At 44.4% G+C, this 23,685-nt stretch overlaps 1 protein-coding gene across 1 annotated transcript in view; it reads left to right on the top strand.

The window, feature by feature from the left end:
• LOC145393985 (uncharacterized) overlaps window positions 1-23,463 on the top strand; it is a 113,832-nt gene extending 90,369 nt beyond the window's left edge. The window contains exon 7 of the mRNA XM_080267958.1: window positions 22,978-23,463. Coding sequence (XP_080124084.1) covers window positions 22,978-23,463 — 486 coding nt within the window. The remainder of the gene's footprint in view (window positions 1-22,977) is intronic.
• The last annotated feature ends 222 nt before the right edge of the window (window positions 23,464-23,685 follow it).

Below are 23,685 nucleotides of genomic sequence, written 5' to 3'. Positions count from 1 at the left end.
AACCAAACGCCACGGGGTAATAGGCACACTGACTACCTTGGAGAGAGCTCCAACATACTTGACCTCTTCCTTACAACTAATCCTTCCACTTACACTGTTAATCTTTCCTCTCCGTTGGACTCCTCCAATCACAACCTTAGTACCTTAACCTGTCCTACCGCTCCGGTATGGCCTGTGGACCCTCCAAAGAAACGCTGTCTATGGCACTTTGGAGGTGCAGATTGGGAGGCCCTCAGGCAGTACTTCTTTGGTCTTCTATGGAATGATTATTGCTTTCATGGCCGGGAGCCATCTGTGTGTGCCTTGCGCATTACAGAGGTTGTTTTCTCGGGCATGGAAGCATACATTCCTTTCTCATATCCTTTGACTAATGCAAGAAAGCCTTGGTTTAATCACGCTTGTTCTAATGCTGTTCGCAACAAGAAGAGGGCCTATAAAAGGTACCTGAGCCAACCCACCCCTGAATCACATTTTGTTTGTTTCTGCCCGGAATCATGATATGTCTGTTCTTCGCACTGCTAGAAATAATTTCATCCGTACTAAGTGCTATCAACTCTCCAACTCGAATTCTTCTTGCTCCTTTTGGTATCTTGCCCAAAACCTCTCTAACAACTTTACCTCATCATCCTTCCCTCCTCTTTTCTACTCTGATGGTTCTGTAGCTATCTCTTCTACTGATAAAGCAGATCTCTTTGCTCAGACTTTCTCCTCCAATTCCACCTTAGATGATTCCGGTGCTGTTCCTCCATCATTTCCCCCCTCAGACTTCCTCATGGCTGACATTAAAATTTCTTCAGCTGATGTATTTTCTGCCATCACTGGCCTCAATACTAATAAGGCATATGGGCCTGATGGAGTCCCTCCTGTTGTTCTCAAGAACTGTGCTTCATTTCTTACACCCTGCTTAGGTAAACTCTTTCGCCTTTGTCTGTCAACTTGTACCTTTCCTTCTTGCTGGAAGTTTGCTCTCATTGAGCCAGTCCCAAAGACGGATGACCGTTCCCAACCCTCTAACTATTGTTATCCAATTGCTTTAACGTCCTGTGTTTCAAAAGTTTTCAAGTCAGTTCTTAATAGAGAAATGTTAGAGTATCTTTCCTATCACAACCTTCTTTCTGTTCGTCAGAATAGGTTCCGTCAGGGACGCTTCGCTGGCGATCTTCTCACCCACCTTTCAGACTCCTGATCCTCCTCCTTTCGGGACTTTGGCGAAAGCTTTGCCATTGCACTTGACATCTCAAAGGCTTTCGATCGAGTCTGGCATAAATCTTTAATTTCCAAACTACCCTCTTACGGTTTCTATCCTTCTATCTGTGCCTTCATCAGTAGCTTCCTTTCTGGTCATTCTATAGCTGCTGTTGTATACGGCCATCGTTCTTCTCCTAGATCTATCAACAGTGGTGTTCCTCAGGGCTCTGTCCTGTCACCAACTCTCTTCCTTTTATTCATCAATGACCTTTTAAGCTGTACATCTAACCCTATCCACTTGTACGCTGATGATTCCATCCTTCACCTTTCCATTTGGTTTCTGCAACGTCCATCTCAGCAGTTACTTCAACAAACAAGGGTTGAGGCTATGGTGCACCTAATGTCTGACTTGGCTTGTATCTCTGACTGGGGTACAAATAATCTTGTTTGTAATACATCAAAGACTCAATTTTTACACCTATCAACCCGACACAGTCTTCCACAGGAGTACCCTCTAAGGTTTAATAACATCCAGCTCAATCCTGCATCATCCTTGAACATTATTGGGGCTTCATTCACTCGGGACTTATCTTGGAAAAATCATATTGCAACTCTTGTAAAATCTGCCTCCAAGAGATTAGGTGTGCTAAGCCTACTCCATTCCTTCTCTACCCCTGCACAGTTGTTGATTTTATGCACGGAATTTATTCGCCCCTGTTTAGAGTATAACTCTCGTGTGGGGAGGCTCGCCACAGACAGCTCTTCCCAACAGGGTGGAGTCAAAGGCTTTTTGTCTCATCAACTCTCCTCCTCTTACTGACTCCCTTCACCCTCTGTCTCTTTGCCGCACTGTTGCATCTTTATCTCTTTTCTGTCGCTATTTCAATTGTCACTGGTCCACTGAACTGTCTGCTTGCATCCATCCATCTCTACAACGGGCGTGTAGCACCCGTCTGACAACGAATTCTCATCCCTTTTCTGTCCAGCTCTCTAATGCAAGAGTTAACCATTACTCCCAATCCTTCATTTATGCAACAGGTCAACTCTGGAACTGTCTCCCTCTGTCTGTATTTCCTACTTCCTATGATTTCCAGTCTTTCAAACGCAGTGTGTCCAGGCATCTCGAAATGAACGGATCTTGAATTTGGCTCTCTTTTGTATTTTTTTTTTCTTGGAAGGAACGGTTTGCGGGCTCCTGGCCTTTGGTTCCTTCTTTCTTTCATTTAAAAAAAAAAATCTGTAGAAGTACCTGGACAGTGACCAGAGATGGCGCTGTGTTTCTGTGGATTTAGGAATAGCTTTGGCAGACTTCTGTAGGGAATCGGTAAGGTACAGTTTGACAGTTGATGAGTGGATATGCGGGTTAATGATGGTGCTGTATGCATATGTTAAAAATAGCTTTAGAGACAGAGTCTCGGTGAAACAGCAGAGAGTTTAAGTTTATGATTGGAGTACCTCAGGGATCAGTCAAGAGTCCACTGGTACTTATAATGAAAATGAAAGTACTAGCAAAAGATTTCAGAGGGATTTCCATGAGAAGTCATATACAGATGACCTTGGGCTTATGAAAGAATATGGAAGAATTCCAGAATAAAAAGATCTCTGAGTAAACACTTGCAGGACAAAGGCCATGCTCTATGGGTATGACTTTCGGCTACATTAGTATGGATTCATGTAACTTGTTATATGTTGTATGTGGGAAAGATGTGGGGTAGGAACATTATATTCTGTGCTGGATGCAGATTATGGGTATGCAAGAGATTTAGTGAAGTGAGCAACACCTTCAAGATGGCAGTGGATTTCACGTGTAGTAGATGTAGGGACAAATGCAGATCACGCAATACTATATACTTTAAACAGTACGATCTATGGTGATCGTAGACGAGTCGGCGGTGACTGTGGGCAGATTTTACTCCCTTGGGATGTCATCAGTGCAGGCGGTAATACTAAGCAGTGTCGTGCCATTACAAGAGTGCTTAATGGTTATAACGAGGTCTGAGATGATCCCGTTATGACAATAAAAGTCTTCTCATTGTCCATAAAAAAAAAAAAAAATGGTGTTTGTTACTTGGGGCAGGATTCTTCTATTGTATGGGAGTGAAACATGGGGTGTGAAAGAGGAGAATATACTGAGACGGAATGAAGTGACATAACTATCTGATGTATTCTGGAGTAAAACTCGAGGGCATGATATCCTCGAAGAACTGAAAAGATTGTTTGAAGTAAATGCATTACGAAGGAGAAAACTGAGATGGCATTGACATGCCAAACTCGGTGGCAGGATATCCTTAAAGAACTGAGAAGATGGCTGGGAATAAAATGCATTAGAAATGAAGGGACTGAGATGGCTTTGTCATGTGGAGATGATGAACCATGCAAATTGGGTGAGGTGTAGAATAGAAGTACCGGACACTTGGCAGAGAGTTAGATCAAGAAACAATGTGGGACGAAGTGTGAATGTTGACCTTAGAGCTACAGATATTACTAAAGAGCTGGCACACAATAGAACAAGGTGGAGGAGTGATAGTAGGTGAACCCATCTGACCCGTGCTACATGGTTTAGTTTCTTTCTTTCGTTCGTTTATAAAGGCTCCAACATACTTGCATGCGCCGGCCTTAATCACCTAAAGGCAGCTTTCCACCGTGCTCTCTCTCGGCAGCCTCCCTATTCAGTCCCTTATCCCAGAGACTACACTATTATGACTTTGTCCCAGGTCTTTCTGGTCTGCCACTAGCAACCCTACCCTTGACGTTCAAACTTCTCGTCATCTACAGCCAGCCGTCACCCTCCATCCTCTTAATATGCACAGACGATCTCAATATACCCTTCCTCATCACAACGCCAATACATTCAAGTCGTATCGTTCTCCTCAACTCTTTAGTGCAATCTTAGCTCCTTCAGGTCTTGCATTCAAGGATGTATTTCACAACCATCTAGTCAATGTCATTTTTGTACGTTTTAGCCTACGAATATCCTCCTACTTAACTGTCTAGGCCCCATTACCTACAGCTTTATACTCCTAACACATGCTGCATAGAAGGATCCCTTAGCATGGAGGGAGAGCCATTCGTGTTATTCCTTGCTCTAACCATAGAGCTAGCTCCAGCCCCACCGTCAGCACCTATGTCCCCCCTCTCAAAAAAAAAAAAAAAAAAGTTACACTCAAGAGGCTCATTAGCAAGGTCATTCCTTTCACGCCTGATAATTTCAACATGCTTTCTCCAACACACCACACACACGAAATCAACATTATTTCACGCCGTACACCTGATACCACTACTTCTCGTATGCACGCACTTATCGCAAACATTGCACAAGTCAGTTATTTCCCACACCCTTGGAAACTGCATATGGCCACACTCCCCAGCTTTGACAGTGCCACCACCAGCCCTAGATATCATCACTTTTGTTTTATCTGCATTTACTCTCAAACCCTTGTGTGCCATTCTATCTCTCCACTTCCTAAATCTTTACTCCTTCTCCTTTTCACTCTCTGCAATCAACACCAAGTCATGACCATACTACATCTCCCATGGGAGTCCATTTCTGAAGTCATGTGAGAGGGCTTCAAGCACAATAACAAACAATAAGGGGCTCATGACTACCTCTGATGCACGTTAACATTCACAGAAAGCTCGTCACTCAAATCTCCCTTCACTCACACCTGAGTGTGAGCACCCACATACATAGCCATAACCACATTAACCAGACAGTCTTCGATCCAAGCATTCTCATTGCTGACTTTACCATCTCTCCTAATCAACAACGTACATTTTTTTTTTCTTATATATTTTTCCTGAAGCTGTCGGACAATGAATATGGCAACAGTGGTCCCTTTGCCTGGCTATAACCCAAACTGCATCTCGTCAATATTCTCTCTCTCCCATATCATACCTTCTTGGACTTTCTCCATTATGTTCATTATCCAGTCTAAAAGGTTGGTTTCGGTAATTTCCGCTTTCCAGGGCATCATTCCTCCCCATCTGCACATTTACCATAACACTCTCTTGCCAGCCATCTGGCACAACACACTCGAATTATCACATTAGTAACTAAACCCACTCCTATATCTCCTGAGGCATTAAACATTTCAGCAGTCAACCGTAAAACAATCGCCACCTTCCCCAACTGCATCCTGCCTATTGCTTTTCTCACAGTAGCAGTATCAAAGGCTACGGCCCAAACATTGGATCCACTGACTCCAAACTTTCCCTCTTCCAGTCAAACTCCTTATTCAACAACCGGTTATAATGCTCTATCTAGGCATCTTTTATATACCTACTATCCACCGCTACCTTTCCTTCTTCATTCGACACACTGCTTACCTATGATAACCCAGTTTTCCCTCTCTCCATCTGATTCATCTGATTTGCCACCTTAAATACCACAGTCATCCTTTCAGCACGATTTAGATTATCCAGTAAAAGTTTCGAGACTCAGACTGTGCTCTACGAGTATATACCTTTCAAGACCAACGCTTGACAGCCAAGTATTCCTCTCTGTTACCGCCCCTTTTCCACTCCCGGAAAAGTTTTGTTTTCTCCTTAACTGTGGCATCTACACCCTCATCCCATCACCATGTTACCTTATGTCTTGGAGTGCCCCTTGTCCATCCACATATAAAATCAGTAACTCTCAATAGATTGCTCTTGAGATCCCTGTACCGTTCAGTAACACTTCTGTCAACAGCACCCAGCTCTCTGTTCAGCCACCATTCTACTCATCTCTCTATAGAATACAGATGTAACACTGAAAATGATAAGATAGAACCTGCTTAGGTAACTGATGATTTAGAAAATGTCTGGATGATGGGGATGAGCCGTATGTGGCGAGGAGCCAGTTCATGTCGTGATAAAAGTGACGGTTGGATTTAAACAGTCACCAGTAGACTGTGGGATTGGGCAATGGTGTTCATTTTAGAGGGCAGCAGAAAGAGATTTTCTTCAAAGAGAAAAGTGCTTGGAGGTTCTTCGAGGTAAAACAGGGGAGATGATCTTTTAGGCTGGTTGTGAAGGGGGATGATTGAAGATGCAGGGTTGGAGACTGGCCAGTACCCTCACAGGATGAAGGGGATGGGACTGGGCCAGTTCTACATCTTTAATGAAATCACAGCTGCAGACACTATTTAGGGGATGATGATGCCTCTTGCATAATGATAATGGATTGTGGCCAGAATGAACATGTAATCTATACCGAATAACCGAGGTCACTGAGGGTGGTCCAGTGGCAGTTTGTGTATTCCGATCTGTTATCCAGCTGAAGGGAGGAAGGAAAATAAGAGTACAGGCTAGATGATTGAAGATGGCATTGGCAGTGGTAGGGATGTTACAGTTATTAGTGGTGATGCTATAAAGTACCTCTAGTGCAGTGGAGTACGGGGAGGGAGGTGAATGCAAGGGGAAGTCCACCCTGAGTGACAGACATGGAGACGTGCCATCAGGAGTTGGATACGTGTGCAAGTTTTCAAACCAAGTGACCCCACTGTAGGGGGTCACCTTGACGCGGTGGTGGGGCTTGAAGCGTGGTTGGCAGTGCCACCTACTTGGGAGGCATGCCTACCTTTGTAGCGTTCGGCATTTGTTGGCCTCGTGGACCAAGCATCCCCTACATCACTGGTGGAGGAGGCCTGCTGGTGATGTTAGTCCCTGCCCATTTGCCGTCTAGGGCGGGACTGTCGCCTCCCCACGTGTTTGTCATGTGTGGCGTCCCGTAATGCTGGGAGATGGGAGTCCTGGAGGTTGAGCGATGCTGCACGATGCGCCCTGCAGCTAGCAATACACCTCTTTGGTCCCTTATTCTGGCTAGCCGGGTGGCCTGGTTGGGCCCGACCAGGTCAATCGGCTGGTCATGCGTTGGCTAGGGTCAAGTGGGCACTGGATGGCCTGGTGGCTCCAGTCGTCCTGGAGTCACCCTTGTTCGGGTCCCCCAGTGGTTACCTGTGTATACTCCTCTGCTACCCCTGGGGTCGTCAGTGGCTCTGTCCCTGACATATGGCCTCCCCTTGTTGGGCTCCATGGTGGGTGGGGGGGTGGGGGAATGAAGGTACTTTCATTATTCATGGAAAACACTCCCTCCGAATTTGGTGCTCGTGTGGAGGACGGCCAGTCCTCTGAGTCCCCTGCTAATGAAAACCCTCATTTACGGGTGCTTTTCTGTGCCGGAATCAGGGAAAGTATAGCTTATGACACCCTGTATGCTGCCATGAGGCCTTTTGGTGTCATGAGCAGGTTAAAATTGATATTGTGTCAGGATGGAGTTTCATTTGATGCTTACTTTACCTTCTGTGAGATCGCTTCTGCATTGGCTGCTCTTTGAGCTTTAAATGAAGGTACTGTGTTATTTACATGCAAGGCTAAACTTTTTAGTATTGCAAATTTGTCAGACAATGATTTTGACTTCATTCCTAAGCCTTTTGAGGATGACAACGACATTCCTAGGGACGATCCTAGGCCACACTGGCATGTCGCCACATTCAAGGACGGACTTCACAATTTTATCAAACGATCTGAATGCCTCGAGAGGAAAATAGGGAATATCCCTGAGGGGAATTTGAAGAGGTATGGGAGAAATTTGCTAGTTAAAGCGGGGAATGACACCCAGGCCGCTCTTTTGTCTAAATTTACTCCATCTCCTGACTCGGTTCTTCAGTCTGTCTCTCCACATAAAACCTTCAATACTGCTAAGGAGTCATTTACAGCAGTGATCTTAGTGACTTTAACCTGCCCCATCCCGACCACTTTTTCACCACTGACTCCCCCCAATCCCAACCATTTTAGGAAAAAAAATTTTTTGGCTCAAACCTTCGCTTTTGGTGAGAAACATCGAAAATTCATAGAGAAATCGCTCACCCGAGGTTTAAAATACTCATTACAGGTAGGAGTACCTCCTTACCTTACTGGGTTTTCTATCAGGCTGGCACCAAAGAAAACGAGTTCTATGGGAGGATAACTATTTCACACCACTCATAAACGGTATTTATTTATTTACTTGGTACGAATTTATATGTAGTACAAGAGTATATTGGTTTTCAAGCAGTAATATAGGCATTATAAGCATTGTTTCACTCACTAATACCTGACCTTTTTTTGCCACATTACCTGATCATCATTTCTAACTATTTCTCCCTCTAATGCTATGTAAAGTTTGTCCACCACATTGTCATTGATTGGGGAATCATTCTGGCCCGGAATTTCATACTGTGGCATGACATGGCTATACTAGCCAGGTCACTGATAACAGGTGAATTGCTGAGACAATGGCATGTGGGGGGGGGGAGGAGGTCATGCTGGGTAAGGCTTTGTCCCTGCCTGGCATCTTGTTGAGGAAGGTGTCACGTGTATACGTACCAAAAATGACTCGCGAATATTGAAAATTGTGCAAATTAGGGACCTTGCAATTTTTTTGCGTTTATGTATGTCAACGGGATTGGCAGTGACAAAACGTGTGGACGTTAAAGAACGTCAGCGGGACGCCACGGGTTAAGGATGAAGAGATACTGCGTCATTGTCCTGCGAATGTTATTGAGGTAAAGAAGCTGAAAGGAGCAAATTCCACTATCTGTCTGATATTTTCATCACCTCATCTGCGAGACTACATCAAAATCAGACATCTGCAATTTCATGTCAAGAAGTTTCACTGTAGGCCAACACAGTGCTATAACTGTTTCGAATATGGTCATGTGAAGGACTCTTCCAAAGTCAGAAGTTATGCTTTATTTGTTCTGCCAGTCACAACCCTGAATCATGCTCTAACTCCAAGTTCTGCAAGCATTGTGGTGGTGCTCACTCTCCAAATTCAAAAACGTGCCTGGGGTACCAGTTCGAGCAGGAATCATTGCGCTCACAGATAATGAGCACATTAGCTTTGGAAGTGCTCGGCATCAATTGTTGACGGCCCACAAACACCCTAGCTCCAAATTTTCAAGTATCGTCCAAGGGTTTCAATCCCATCATTCTGATGGACAGTTCCCTCAACTTCCTCGCACTACTACTAGCAGCACTAAGCAGAATGTCCCTCAGTCACCCACTGTGCCTCTTCCAGCTTCTAGTGACAGGTCTTCTGTTGGTCTTTCAACTTCTCCAGATTTGCATTCATCCCAAGCCCTTTGTGGTACTGGTGTTGTCTCTGGTAAGGGCCCCTCCTTTTCTCGGTTGTCCTCTGTCCAATCATTGTTACCTCGCACGTCAAAGGCCGTCAGTAAGCAGAGTGCGGTTGCTCCCTCTGTGCGGGACCACTCTCGAGCAGTCTCGTTGTCTCCCCGTACTTCAAAGACCGTCAGTAAGCGGAGTGCGGTTGCTCCCTCTGTGGGGAAGCGCTCTCGAGCAATGTCGTTGTCTTCTCGTCCTTCAAAGGCAATCAGAAAGCAGAGTGCGGTTGCTCCCTCTGTGAAGGAGCACTCTCGTACAACAAATGCAAAGGTTGACAATGACTTCACATGTCCTCCCCGTTCTAAGAGATCCCGGAACTCTTCTTCCCCTATGGATACTGGTGGTATTCCACTGTCCAATAAATTGTCAAATCTTGATAAGGACTGTTCACTTGACGACCGTTCGACGGATGTCTCTCCTTTACCTTCTATCTCTGACCCCCATGTAACATCTGATACAGCTGTCCATCCCCTCCCAAGGCGACAAAAACCCGTGTCTGTTTCCTCTGAAACTTCTAAGTTTCCAGTCACCAAATCCGATGTTGACAAGTCCGTGAGGAGCCTTCATCTGCCATTACACCCTGATATTAAACGTGTGCCTTCATCTTCCCAACCACGTAATGGAAAGGTTGGGGCTTCTGACGTTAGCAGGTAATTTTCCATTCTGACATCTTGCAGTGGAATTGTAAGGGTCTTCGCTCTAGGTCTGAGCAAGTAAATGTTCTGATGCATGACTTTGATCCAGGTATCGTTTGTCTCCAGGAGACCATGTTGGGCTCTGAGGTATACAATCCCAACCCTCTAACTATCGTCCAATTGCTTTAACATCCTGTATCTCAAAAGTTTTCGAGTCTGTTCTTAATAGAAAAATTTTAAAGCATCTTTCCTATCACAACCTTCTTTTTGATCGTCAGTATGGGTTCCGTCAGGGACACTCCACCGGCGATCTTCTCACCTACCTTTCAGACTCCTGGTCATCCTCCTTTTGGGACTTTGGTGAAAGCTTTGCCATTGCACTTGACATCTCTAAGGCTTTCGATTGAGTCTGGCATAAATCTTTAATTTCCAAACTACCCTCTTACGGTTTCTATCCTTCTATCTGTGCCTTCATCTTTAGCTTCCTTTCTGGTCGTTCTATAGCCGCTGTTGAAGACGGCCATCGTTTTTCTCCTAGATCTATTAACAGTGGTGTTCCTCAGGGCTTTGTCCTATCACCAACTCTCTTCCTTTTATTCATCAATGAACTTCTAAGCTGTACATCTAACCCTATCCACTCATACGCTGATGACTCCACCCTTCACCTCTCCATTTGATTCCCGCAACGTCCATCTCAGCAGTTACTTCAACAAACAAGGGATGAGGCTATGGCACACCTAATGTCTGACTTGGCTCATATCTCTAACTGGGGTAAAAAAAAAAATCTTGTTGTTTTTAATGCATCAAAGAGACTTAGTTTTTGCACCTATCAACCCGACAAAATCCTCCACAGGTAAACCCACTAATGTTTGATAATAGTCAGCTTAATCCTGCATCATCCTTGAACATGCTTGGGGTTTCGTTTACTCGGGACTTGTCTTGGAAAGATGATGTTACATCTCGTAAAATCTGCTTCCAAGAGATTGGGTGTGATAAGCTGACTCCGTTCCTTCTTTACCCCTGCACAACTGTTGACTATACAGGGATTTTATCCGCCCCTGTGTAGAGTACAACTCTTATGTGTGGGGAGGCTCCCCACATACAGCTCTTCTCAATAGGGTGGAGTCAACGGCTTTTTGCCTCATTAACTCTCATCCTCTTACTGACTCCCTTCAACCTTTGTCTCTTCGCCGCACTGTTGCATCTTTATCTCTTTTCCATCGCTACTTCAATGGTCACTGCTTCTCTGAACTGTCTGCATGCATTCCTCCACCCTTACGACGGGCACATAGCACCCATCTAGCAGCAAACTCTCATCCCTTTTCTGTCCAACTCTCTAATGCAAGAGTTAACCGTTACTCCCAGTCCTTCATTTATGCAACAGGTCAACTCTGGAACTGTCTCCCCCTGTCTGTATTTCCTGCTTCCTATGATCTCCAGTTCTTCAAACGCAGTGTGTTCAGGCATCTGGAAATGTTCGGATCTTGAATTTGGCTCTCTCTTATATTTTGTTTTTCTCTTGGAAGGAATAGTTTTGCAGGCTTGTTGCCTTTGATTCCTTCTTCCTCACATAAAAAAAAAAAAAATAAAAATCCTGGATTGAATTATGACTTTCATGGGTCTCCCCCTCCGCCAGGAATCGGGTGCATGGGGGTGCAGCAATACTTGTTCACAGGTCCTTGCAGCACTCTTCTGTTCAATTGCAGATGACTCTCCAAGCTGTTGCTGTTACTGTTGTATTGGAATATTCGCTCACGGTATGCTCATTGTATCTTCCACCTGGTGGTGTTTTCAGTGAGCAGGACATTGAAGACTTAAACCGTCAGCTTCCTGCCCCCTTTCTCCTTCTTGGGGACTTTAACGCCCATAATCCGCTATGGGGTGGTACAATTTTGGATGCTGGTGGGAGGATTATAGATGACATACTGCAATCATATAATATCTCATTTTACAATGATGGCTCTATGACTTACCACAATGTCTGTAGTGGAGCCTCCTCTGCTATTGACTTGAGCTTGTGTTCTCCCTCCATCCTTATGGATTTTCATTGGTCAGTAAATCCTTTTTTGAATATAAGTGATCATTACCCTATCCATTTAAAGTGTGTGAAAAATGTCCCTGCTCATTCCTTTCCTAGGTGGAGGGAGCGGGAGGCAGATTGGTTGAATTATAAAAACGATATATTTCTGGCTAGGCCTTTCGAGTCCTTCTCTAGTCACCTGGAAGCCTATGATTATTTTGTTGCTGCTATTATGGGCAGTGCCCGTGTGGCCATCCCTATGTCAAAAGGTAAACCGCTTCGACCTGCGGTCCCTTGGTGGAATAAAACCTGTGCCATACTAAGGAAAATACCGAGGAAATGTTTTCGGCATTACAAGACCAGTGGCTCAGCTGCCACATGCCAAATTTATCAATAAGCCATGGCAAAGCAGCGTCGCTACTTTCGAAAGGCCAAGCGAGACTCCTGGATATCTTACATCAACGGCATTAATTCCAAGACTCCCTCCAGGGTTATATGGAGGAAAATTAGAAAGCTTTCAAGCAAATTCATCCCATCTCCCAACCTGACATTGAAAATAGGTGGCGACCTCCTCACTGATCCTGCTGAGGTTGCGGAGACCTTAGGGAGGCACATTGCTGATGTCTCCAAGTCCTCTCGAATATCAGGGAATGGTATTCCTGACATGCCTCTGCCTTCTCCATCTTCATGCAATGCTGCCTATAATGCTCTGTTCACACTTCGGGAACTGGAAGATGTTTTGTCATCGATTACCTCTACATCTCCAGGTGAGGACAACATCCTCTATTCAATGCTCACAAATTTGCCTGTTACAGCTACGAAGTTCCTCCTAAAGGTCATTAACAATATTTGGGAAACGGGCATTTTTCCTGCCAGTTGGAGAGTTTCCTTCATTATTCCCATCAGCAAGCCAAACAAAAATCCCCTTTTGGCTACCACCTATAGTCCTATCGCACTGACCAGCTGTGTTTGTAGGATGATGGAAAAGCTAGTTAATGCAAGGTTAGTGTGGTACTTAGAATCCGAAAAGCTGCTTTCTCCTTACCAGTTTGGATTTCAGAAGATCTGTTTGACATTAGACCCCCCTCCTGATCCTCTCAAATAAAATCCTGCAAAGCTTTGCCAACCATTGTCAGACCATTGGGGTGTTCTTTGACCTCGAGAAGGCGTATGTCACAACCAGGCACACTAATATTCTTCTTCAGCTGTCTCGATATGGCATAGAGGAAAATATGTTTCATTTTATCCACTCCTTGTCGGAACGTTACATTAAGGTTCGTGTTGGAAATGTTGTATCCAGCCCTTGAAGACAAGAGGAGGGTGTTCCCCAAGGCAGCATTCTTAGTGTCACCTGTTTTGCTGTGGCTATCAGTGGTGTTCTCGATCAGATTTCCCGCTCCGTGTTGGGGTCCCTGTATGCTGATGTTTTGGCAATTTGTGTGTCTGGCTACGATGCAGTCGAGATTAGTCATCACCTGCAGAAGTCCATATATACTATTTGTCGTTGGGCTGATGATAATGGTTTCTGCTTTTCACCTTCCAAGACTGTTGCAGTCCGCTTCACTAGAAGCACATGCCAGGAGGTTGTCCCACACTTAAAGTTAAATGATGACATCATCCCTTTTGAGAAGGAGGTTAAGTTTCTGGGCATGATCTTTGACTCACGTCTCTCTTGGTCACAGCACATTGATTATCTGAAGCTTAAAGTCAAGAAATCATTGAATATCCTTAGGGAGGTCTCTGGTTTTAATTGGGGTGCTGATAGGAACTCCCTTCTCAGGCTCTATAACTCTTTGTGCTGGTCACAGATTGACTACGCTTGCCAAATTCATTCCTCTGCATGAAAGACTAAACTTCATGAGCTTGATGTGCTCCACAATACAGGACTACGACTGTGCTCGGGTGCCTTCTGCACTTCCCCTGTGGAGAGTTTATATGTAGATACAGACGAACTTCCTCTGGACTTACGCAGGCATGAGTTAGGGCTTCGCTACATTGCGCGAATTAAGAGCAATCGTTACACCAATCCTTGTGTTGATGTTTTGTTGCAATGTGACTCGTCTAAGTTCTGTGGTCCAAGAGCCTCTATACCATTCCAGATTTGCATGCTATCTGTGGGTGACGCATCGCTGAGGGACCAAAAAATTGAACCAGTAAGCTACAGCAATCTCCCTTCTTGGCTCATTCCGGAACCTAATGTGTGTCCCAAACCCATATGTAGGAAAACCTCTTCAGATGCAGAAACTAAATCGAAGTTTTTGTGACATGACCTTCTCCACAGGGACTCAGTAAAGTTGTATACTGATGGCTCAAAGTCACCCCTTGGTGTAGGCTGTGCTGTTGTCCATAAAGGGGGTGTACGTCTTGGACGGCTTTCAAACAATGCATCTGTTCTCACTGCTGAACTAACTGCTATTGAGAAGGCTCTTGAAGAGGCTTACTCAATGCTGGGAAAGACGTTTACAATATATTCAGACTCCTATGGAAGCTTGACCACCATTAAGCAGTTTAATACATTCCACCCTATAATAAGAAAGATTCAGCTTGGCTTTGGCGCCTGGCTACGAAGTGTAAATTTGTTTCGTTCTGCTGGATACCGTCACATGTTAATCTCTATTGGAACGAGTTTGCTGATAAAGAGGCAAAATCGGCATGTTCTCTTCCTTCTGTCGGGTATAATAAGGTTATCTATTCTGATTTGAAGACCGTTATCCGTAACTTTGGTCTGAGTGGCAGGCGAGATGGGCTTCCCTCTCCCTGGCCAAAAACTTGAAGTATAAAGAGATCCGGCCTTCGGTCTATGCCTGGTCATCCTCTTCTCAGGCTTGTTGGGGTTTTGAGATGAGGTTGACTAGGCTGCAGATTGGCCATACGCGTTTGACTCATGGGTTCCTTTTGGACCGAGGGGTCCCACCCCAGTGTGACATCTGTCACGTCACAATAACTTGCAAGCATTTCTTATTAGACTGTCCGACCTATGCCCGTTCTCGGGCGAATTTTTTAACAAATAGGGGATCCCTATCAGTTGTTTTAGGTAATAGGGCAAATGTTTCTAGCCTTATGGCTTTTTTAACCCGCCCCGTCCCGACGACGTATGGGTACGTCACCAAGATTTGCATTTGCCAGTCCCAGCGACGTACCAGTACGTCATGCAATTGCAATGTGCATAATTTCGACAATTTTCAAATTTCGCGCTTGATTTGCAGTACGTACCCTCGCCTGACCTTCCCCTACCTGCCACCAGGCGGGGACACTCGGCGACCCCGTGCGACCCGCGCTAGCCCGCCACTCGTCCACTCACCTGGTAGCCACGGTCCTGCTCAGACATGGCTAAGAGAGGTCTCTCACAGAGCGAAATTCAAGTCGCCCTGGACACCTTTACCGGCGACAGTGATTCCCCACTGGATGACGAGGAGATGGACAAGGATTATGTGCAGCCAGAGGAGGAAGAAACCACCAGCAGTGACGAGGAAGTTCCGTCACCAAGGAAGTGGCAGTACGTGACTTACCGTGCTGCTAGAGAGGGGCAGGAGGCAAAGAAGGCACGTGGTATGTCATATCCCTATCCCCAGCGTGCCTTGGAAGCAGAATTCGAGGTCGAGGACGAGGACGAGGACGAGGACGGAGACGTGGGACGTGCTGCCATGTGGTATGGGCGGGAGGTGATTACCCATCGTGGCCCAGAGCGCACACCACGTTGTCTAAGCAGGCATGGGCCTAGCATTCTGTTTGGGGCGGTAGGAAGTGAAGTGGAGGGAGTGGGGAGTGAAATGGACATTCCTGGGATTAGGGAAAGTGAGAGTGAGGTGGGTGAGTCATTGCTCTCCCTACGCAGTGTGAGGCGGCAGAGTGGATCACGTGGGCCAGTGCAGGTGCGTTCATTATCACGTGGGGTTGTGAGGGAGGGGGAAGTGGGGAGGAACCACTCCAAAGCACGTCTTATGCTCCCCAATATCCCCTAACACGTGGTCGAGCAAGGTTGCGTGAGAGAGCACGTGGTGTGGTAATGGAGGGGGAAGGTGGGGAGGAACCACTCCCCAGCACGTCTTCTGCTCCCCAATATTCAACTATTTCATCCCCACAGCCCCCTAATGTTCCTCAAGGCCGTAAGGGTAAGGGAAAGGGAAAGGGTAAAGGCAGAGGGAAGAGGAGTGACAGTGGGGAAGACCTCCGTACTCCTTCTCCCCAACCTCCCCAACCAGGATCTCCTCCCCACCCAGACGAAGGTGGTGATGAGGACGAGGGATCTGTGTCGTGGGATTGGGAGGATGGGAGTGATTTTTCTCCCCTCATTCACCCCTTCACTGAGCAGGGGCGATCTGGCTGCATTGCACCAGGTATTCACTGTAATTCAAGCAGGTTGGATTTTTTCCACCTGTTTTTCAGTGAGGCCTTCGTAGATCAGATCGTGTTTCAAACAAACCTGTTTGCAAGCGGCCAGCGGCTAGAAAGTGAAAGATTGGGAACAAGGAGTAGGCATTCTATGATTTATGATTACCCTGTCTCCATTCCAGAAATGTTCTTATTTTTTGCCCTTGTCCTTTTGATGGGTATAATAAGAAAAAATAGAATTCCTGCTTACTGGACTACGGACCCTGTTATGTTTACCCCCATATTTGGTCAAGTGATGAGCCGTAATCGGTTTCAACAAATTCTAAGTCGCCTCCATTTTTATGATGCTAATGACCCTGCAAATGCAAACAACATTGACAAAATGAGGCGAATTAGGCTGGTCTTTGATCACCTCAGGCAAACCTTTCGATCCTCATTCTATCCCTATAGAGATCTCGTCATAGACGAGAGTCTCGTGTTGTGGAGAGGCAATATTTCATTCAGATAGTATATACCCAGCAAAAGGCACCGTTTTGGGTTCAAGATCTTTGTTATGTGTGACTGTAGGACTGGATACGTGCAAGACATAGTCTTGTACACCGGTGCACAGACAGACATAATAGAAGATCGAAGTATAGGACTTTCGGGAGCAGTGGTAAAGACGATGATACAAGACTACCTTCATCGTGGTCACGTTCTCTATCTCGACAACTGGTACACTAGCCCTCTTCTCGCTCGTTATCTTCACAGACATGAAACGGGAGTCTGTGGAACCGTAAAGGTGAACCGGCGTCACATGGTCAAGGTAGGGCGGAAACTTGCAAGGAGTGAGGTTGTCTTCTTCAAAGCAAACAACATCCTTGCAACAATGTGGAACCACAACAGAGAAGTAAGCCTCTTGTCCACGGTTCACCGCCCCTTGATGCACCGTACTGATTCTGTTGATTACCATAGCGAGAGCAGGCGTCGTGTTTGGAAACCTGAATGTGTCATGGACTATAATATAAACATGCGCCTCGTGGACCAGTCAGACTCCATGATATCGACGGTAGAGTGTGCCAGGACCACGATGAAGTGGTATAAAAAACTCTTCTTTCACTTGCTAGATATCACTGCTCTGAATTGCCACCACCTTCACGCCATGACCACAGGAGTTCAGGAAACCTTTGAAGGGTTTGTGAGGGAGCTCACACGAGAAATCTTTGCTAAGTATGCTGTTGAAAGGCCCCAACAGCGCCCTCGCACTGCCCATATTACCCACACTCCCCAGAGAATATCCGCCCGCCATTTCCCCACTCCTATCCCTCCCCAGCCCAACAGACCTAGGCCCCAGCGCAGGTGTCACGTGTGCAGTCATTCCCAGGTGAGACTCATGACACAGAGGAAGGACACCCGCTATGAGTGCGTGCAGCGTGACGTGGGTCTGTGTATTCACCCAAGTTTTAGTGAATATCACACGTTGCTGCAATTTTAGCATGGTGTGAATGCGAAAGGATGCTGAAATTATGATGTAAATGCGACAGACAGACGCTCTGTGAAAATATCAGTCATGTGGATTGCCAAATATTAGTATAAAGTGCCTACGGGTAGAACATAAGTGAAAACATTGGGTGTAAGTATATAAATCTGCCCTAAGTTGAAACTTACATAGAGAGGGTTGTTTGATGCGATATTCTGTCGCTCAGTGCAATAAATACGGCCCCTTATTATATATTTTCTATTATGTGACATTCTTACGGGTATAATATAAGTTCAAATTATTGTATATGATGATGTATATTCTAAGTCAAATATTCATAGCGTGTCTATAAGGATAAGATTTCCTGACGCTTAGTCGAATGAATAAGGCACGTATTAGTCAAAATAAAAGTCAGCAAGTGATAAAGTGAATAATTAGTATATAAGTGTGTGAGTGAATTAGTATATAAGTGTGTGAGTATTATGTATGACGTAACATTCCTTGCGAGGGTATTTAGGGTATTTTCAGGCGATATTCTCACGCTCACTTGAATAAATAATGGCAGTAAGTATGTACAGTGCATTGGAGGGGTGTAAACGTGTGTAATGTAAGTGGGAAAATATAATTGGAGCGAATAAATAAAGTAGATGATGAAACACGAGTGTTTGAGATCGTGGTTGCTACGTGAATAGGCGCTAGCATATCGCTAAATGCCCTCGTAATGAATGAAAATAATTGAAAACCTTCACAGTGGTGGGGGAAAGGTTCTATGTAAATGGGAAAATAATTGGAAAGTGATAAAAAAAATTTGGTATGTTGAAATACGAGTCATAGCGAGTGCGCTTACTAAGCTGATGTGCGCTAAACTTATGCTGCATGTCATCATAATGAATGAAAACATCTGAAATCACTTACAAACAGTTGTAATTGGTAAATTGTCATTGAAACAGAAGTATACAAGTAGAAAAAATGATCGGTAGACTCATAACAGAAAATTAGCATATAGCATGATACGACTCGGACCTAACTCGCTATGCTCGCGCGATGGTACAATGCTTATTTTTCCTATATATGTGTCTGAAATCCATTATATTGTTACTGTTATTGTTTATTAGTTCAAATTCAATAAATGTAGAGGTGTTGTGTGTTGTTTGTCCCATTATTCCTTACCATAGAAAACGTTAACGCATATCCAGCCCATTACAGAATACGATACCTGCGGGGGGAAACCGCACCTGTATAGACCACTTATAGACCGCAGAGACCACTTTCTTCAAGATTTTCCAACGTTTCTCGACCTAAGCGGAAGTTTTATAAGAAAAAATTTTTTTCCAAAAAGGCTCGGGACTGGGGGATGTCATAGGCGCGGAAAGGCTCAGGACGTGACGGGTTAAAGGAGACAGGGCTATACTGCAAGCTGTGATTAGTGTGGTCATAGTTGTGTTGTAGGGCTTGCTGTCTACATCTTTTTTCATTTAACCTACGATTTTTAGTTGCATGATTATTGTGTAGTAGTTTTCTCTGTTTTTATACTAAAAATTTTATTTTTTTTTAACCCCTACACCGCAGGCATGTTTACCAATGTTTTGCGTGTGCCGCGGGTTATTCGGGCTCCAACAGACTCTCAAAAAATATTTGCCAAAAATCAGTTATTAGTCCTAGAATATTAAAATTACATATGCTTATGGCACATACCTTCAGCTTTCTCCTGGAATGTTTGTTGAGCCTTCGTCGGTTACCGTAGGACTTGTGGAGACCTCTGAAGTTGGGTAATGAAGTCTCCACTTTACACTTCCCGACAACCCGTAATATGATTACCACAGCCATATATTAACACTATAAACACTACTCTATGATTTTCAAGTAGTTTGGGATCCATACTCCAAAAAAAAAAAAAAACTGTGAAAGCAATGAAAATTACGAGCGCATCTGACCGTCGCACTTGCACTAGTTTGCTCTTGGTACTCTTTCATTTATTACTCATAAAACCCCTCACACTTTATATTTCTATTACTATATAACACTTATATATATCTACAGTCTTTATCCATAAGTTTCCTTCAGTAATATTAGTTTATTGTCACTGTAGGGATTCAATTTCTTTCAGTAAAATACGTAGAATTCACTTTCTCGTCCTGTATACTAGCGTTGAGAGTGAATGTCACTTTCACCTTCACTCTCATAACTCATAGTATTCAGACATGCTAGAGTGAAACTTTCACTTTCATTACTCCTAGGGTATATACTCGTATTCTTATAATACTACTCATTTACATTTCTATTTACGTTCTCTATTTTATTTTCGTTATTTACATTTCTATTTTATTTACACTGTGTTATGCACTGTCACTTGAAGTAACTTATAAAACTGTTTTCCACTGTTCACGTATATTTACATTCATTACTGTCACTTGCTGTTTACACATTATTTACACATTATTTACACTTCCACTTGCACTGTTTTACTCAATAGAAAGATCGTAGTCACTCTTTTATCAATTGTCAGCCCTTTACCTCTTTCCACACGAGGTTTAGTAGGGGGTAAAGGTCACATGGCCCTTTGCATGGGGGTGAAAAGTCCCTGAAGCTAGCAAGAGCAAACAGACGTACCTCCACTTTGGAAGATGAGAGTGAACTGATAAGGGTGGGCCGGGGTGGTGGCCTACCAAGGGAAATGCATTACTGCCATCATTAGCCTCTTGACACAGCTAATTTATAGCAGTGAAATGATTGGCAGGAAATCTAGACAATACATTATAAATTAGGTAGTTCCAGGTGAATGTAAATATCACTTAGGCTTCTCCCTTCCCTCCTTATATGTATATTTATTACGAAAATAGATTATACGGCATATTTCAAGGGGAAATAAACAGCGAAAATTAGCGAACGAGTGCACGTGAGGTGTTGTCAGGTGATAATTAGCCAATTCCAGGTGTATGGCACTCTCACTTACCTTATTTCTTTCTTGTATATATTATTTGGTATAAGAATAGGGCATAGGGCATATTTCAATGGATGAAATCAGTGAAAAATTCCAGGGAAGATTTACTTAGCGTAGCACGGCCGGGGAGGTGAGAGGATAGGGTAATGGAGGGGGGGTAGGGAGGGGAGTCAAGAACGGGGAGAAATGGCTAAATTGTCAACAATGGATGGGAGTACAGATGAGATTAGGAGTGCTGACTAGTGTTGGACATTGGCAGTACTGATAGATGATACAAGCCCCCACTTGGAAGCCCGGGTGAATTCAAAATAACACAGAATCACAAAAGTGACGCCCCGCGGTATGATCGCTTGCTCCCAAGCGTCACGAAAATGACACCCTGCGGTTAAGGGGTTCTATCGTCTTTCATGTCTCACTCATCAAAGCGCTGAATGACCTCTCAGGTCCCAGTGCTTGGCCTTTGGCCTAAACTTCATATTCCATTCCATTCCATTCAAACCAAGTGAAAAACTCTAATTGAAAAAATATATTACTGCAGCTAAATGTTGAATTCCACTCTAAAGACTTTTTTTTTTTTTTTTTTTATTGCAGTGCAAACTTGTACGAATGACAAATATTTTATATGAAATACATTAAAAAGCAAATGTTTGTTGACCTCTTTTTCATCAGTCTGTTCAGCACAGCCAGCTGAATGCAGATGGCATTCCATTTCTTGGTTCTCTTTGCATTGTGACTCCACATATCAAGGTATATTACACTGAATAATTATTGAGGTGAAATGCTGAGTGCTTGTCTAACGGTATTTATACTAGTATCTAGTAATTTCGGACAATAGAAAAATAGTGATGTTTTAATGGTTTTAAAGAATGGTTTTGAAGTTTAAATATCCGTTATGAAGGGCAACAAAGATGGTCCCTTTGTGTACTGGTGATCTGTAGAAAGTCAGGAATGTCACACTGGTTTAGTTTTACAGGTGTAGTTTAAAAATATTGATATAGTGAATTTTTAGTACTGTCTGTAGTGTACATTAAGACCATTAGCTATTATTTGAAGCCTCTGACATTCATTCTGACAGAGCATGCACCTAGGCTACCAGTCATACCAACCTGGGTCAGTCCCATTGGAAGGATGGGAGTGGTAGACACTTGAGAGTGCAGTAGTATGTTCATGTGATATTATACTGTACATGGAGTTCCCTCAGTGACAAACACTCTCATCCCCATTCACAGCTACTACAGCACTATTTACATATGCATTTCCCCTCTGATCTCAGAAAGCTTTCCACACGTACATCAATGCATTAAGTACTGGGAGTGGGCAAGTCACTTCTTCATTGGCATAGTGGAGTGTCTCGGCCACATGGGTCAGTTGATCTTCAGGCCCCATAGAAGTGGCTTGAACGTATACAGTAGAGCTGGCTGGCCACGCCGTATGTGTGCAAACTGGTCCCCACAATACATGGATATTTTTCATCCATGGAACTGCCGACAGTTCACTACGACGAAAGTAATTAGTATGAAGGACACGTCATATTCATGCAATCCGTACAACATTTAATACAAAAATAAATAAACTATTGATTTTGTCATTACACCAACGTTAGGACTGAAGAATGCCCAGGTTAAGACCGACACATAAGACTTGCTACGGTAAGTTTGGCCCCCATTTAATTCATAATTCATTCCTTTCTCTTTTTCTTCTCTTTCCTCTTCATCCTATTTTTATTTCTCTCTCTCTCTCTCTCTCTCTCTCTCTCTCTCTCTCTCTCTCTCTCTCTCTCTCTTACCAGCCCTTCCATTTACTACTTCCTCCCATTTTTCTTTTAACTATTTTTCACCTTCACCTTTCTTCTCGTTTTGCTTACAGACTAATCCTATCAAATTGTCCTCATGTCTTGTGTGTACTTCCTGTAATCAGTCTCGTCTTGATTTCGACTTTTGCAATTATTTCTTTCTTCCCCGCCATTCCTTCCGTCAGTTCCCTTTAATTCACTGTTTCTCCACTTTCTCTTCTTCCGTTTCCCATTCCTGCCTTCATGCTCTGACACCTCCAACATTCCTGTCACATACTCTTCCTGTAATGTATGTGGTTTGCTTACCCTTCTTACCCTTTCCTATCCTTCCCTTTTCCATGCCTCCTCCTTTTCTCAGCTTGTTGTATGTTATCTTCTTCCTCTTTACCTCTCTGCCATTCTTTGTTCTCTTTCCTCCGTGGCTGACGGTGTTGTTTTGTGCAGGTGAGTGAGGCGGTGAAGGTCGTGGACCCCTCCTCTACCCTGGCATTCCTGGACCTGGGGTGGGGGGGATCAACAAGAGGACGGGTCCACATACGGCTGAGCCCCGACACGCCTAGGTCAAGGCAGTTTGTACTGCTTTGCACCGGCGAGCGCGGCCACTCCTACCGAAACACTACATTGCTCGAGTTGTGTGACAAGGACAAGCCAGGTGAGTGTGTGTTGGGTGGTGACTACGACAAAAAGGGTGGAGCACCACTACTGCCTCTCACCGGGGTGCAGTACCCGGAGTCAGGCAAGGCAGGGACACTATGTCTGGGAGAGTGTGATACTGCTACCTTTGGTGCTCGATTTCTCATAGTCACCAGGGACGCTGAAGATGGCAGCGTATGGGATAATGTGTTTGGTAAGGTGGAGAGCGGACTGGAGGTGGTGAGGGAAGCAGTAAACTACGGTGACATTACGAAAGTCACCGTGGTGGACTGTGGCATAGTGCTCAACCAATAACAACTATGCCACCACTATGTGCTGGACAGCATTTCCCTATGTTCATCAACTATAATGTTTAATGTATTACCATCATGGCTACTGTTGTTGTTGTTCTTATTTTTGTTGTCGTTAAGTAACCCCTATTCGTCTGGCCAAGCAAACTCATCAGCCGCAGGCAACCAACCCTCCTGCAGAGCCACCCTTTGCACTGAACCGAAGTTCCCCTGTAGTGAACAACGC

Source organism: Coenobita brevimanus, chromosome 3 (genome assembly GCF_032717465.1).
Source record: "Coenobita brevimanus isolate Jiangsu-jjx chromosome 3, ASM3271746v2, whole genome shotgun sequence".
NCBI classification, from domain to species: Eukaryota; Metazoa; Arthropoda; class Malacostraca; order Decapoda; family Coenobitidae; genus Coenobita; species Coenobita brevimanus.
This window is presented reverse-complemented; position numbering and strand designations above follow the sequence as displayed.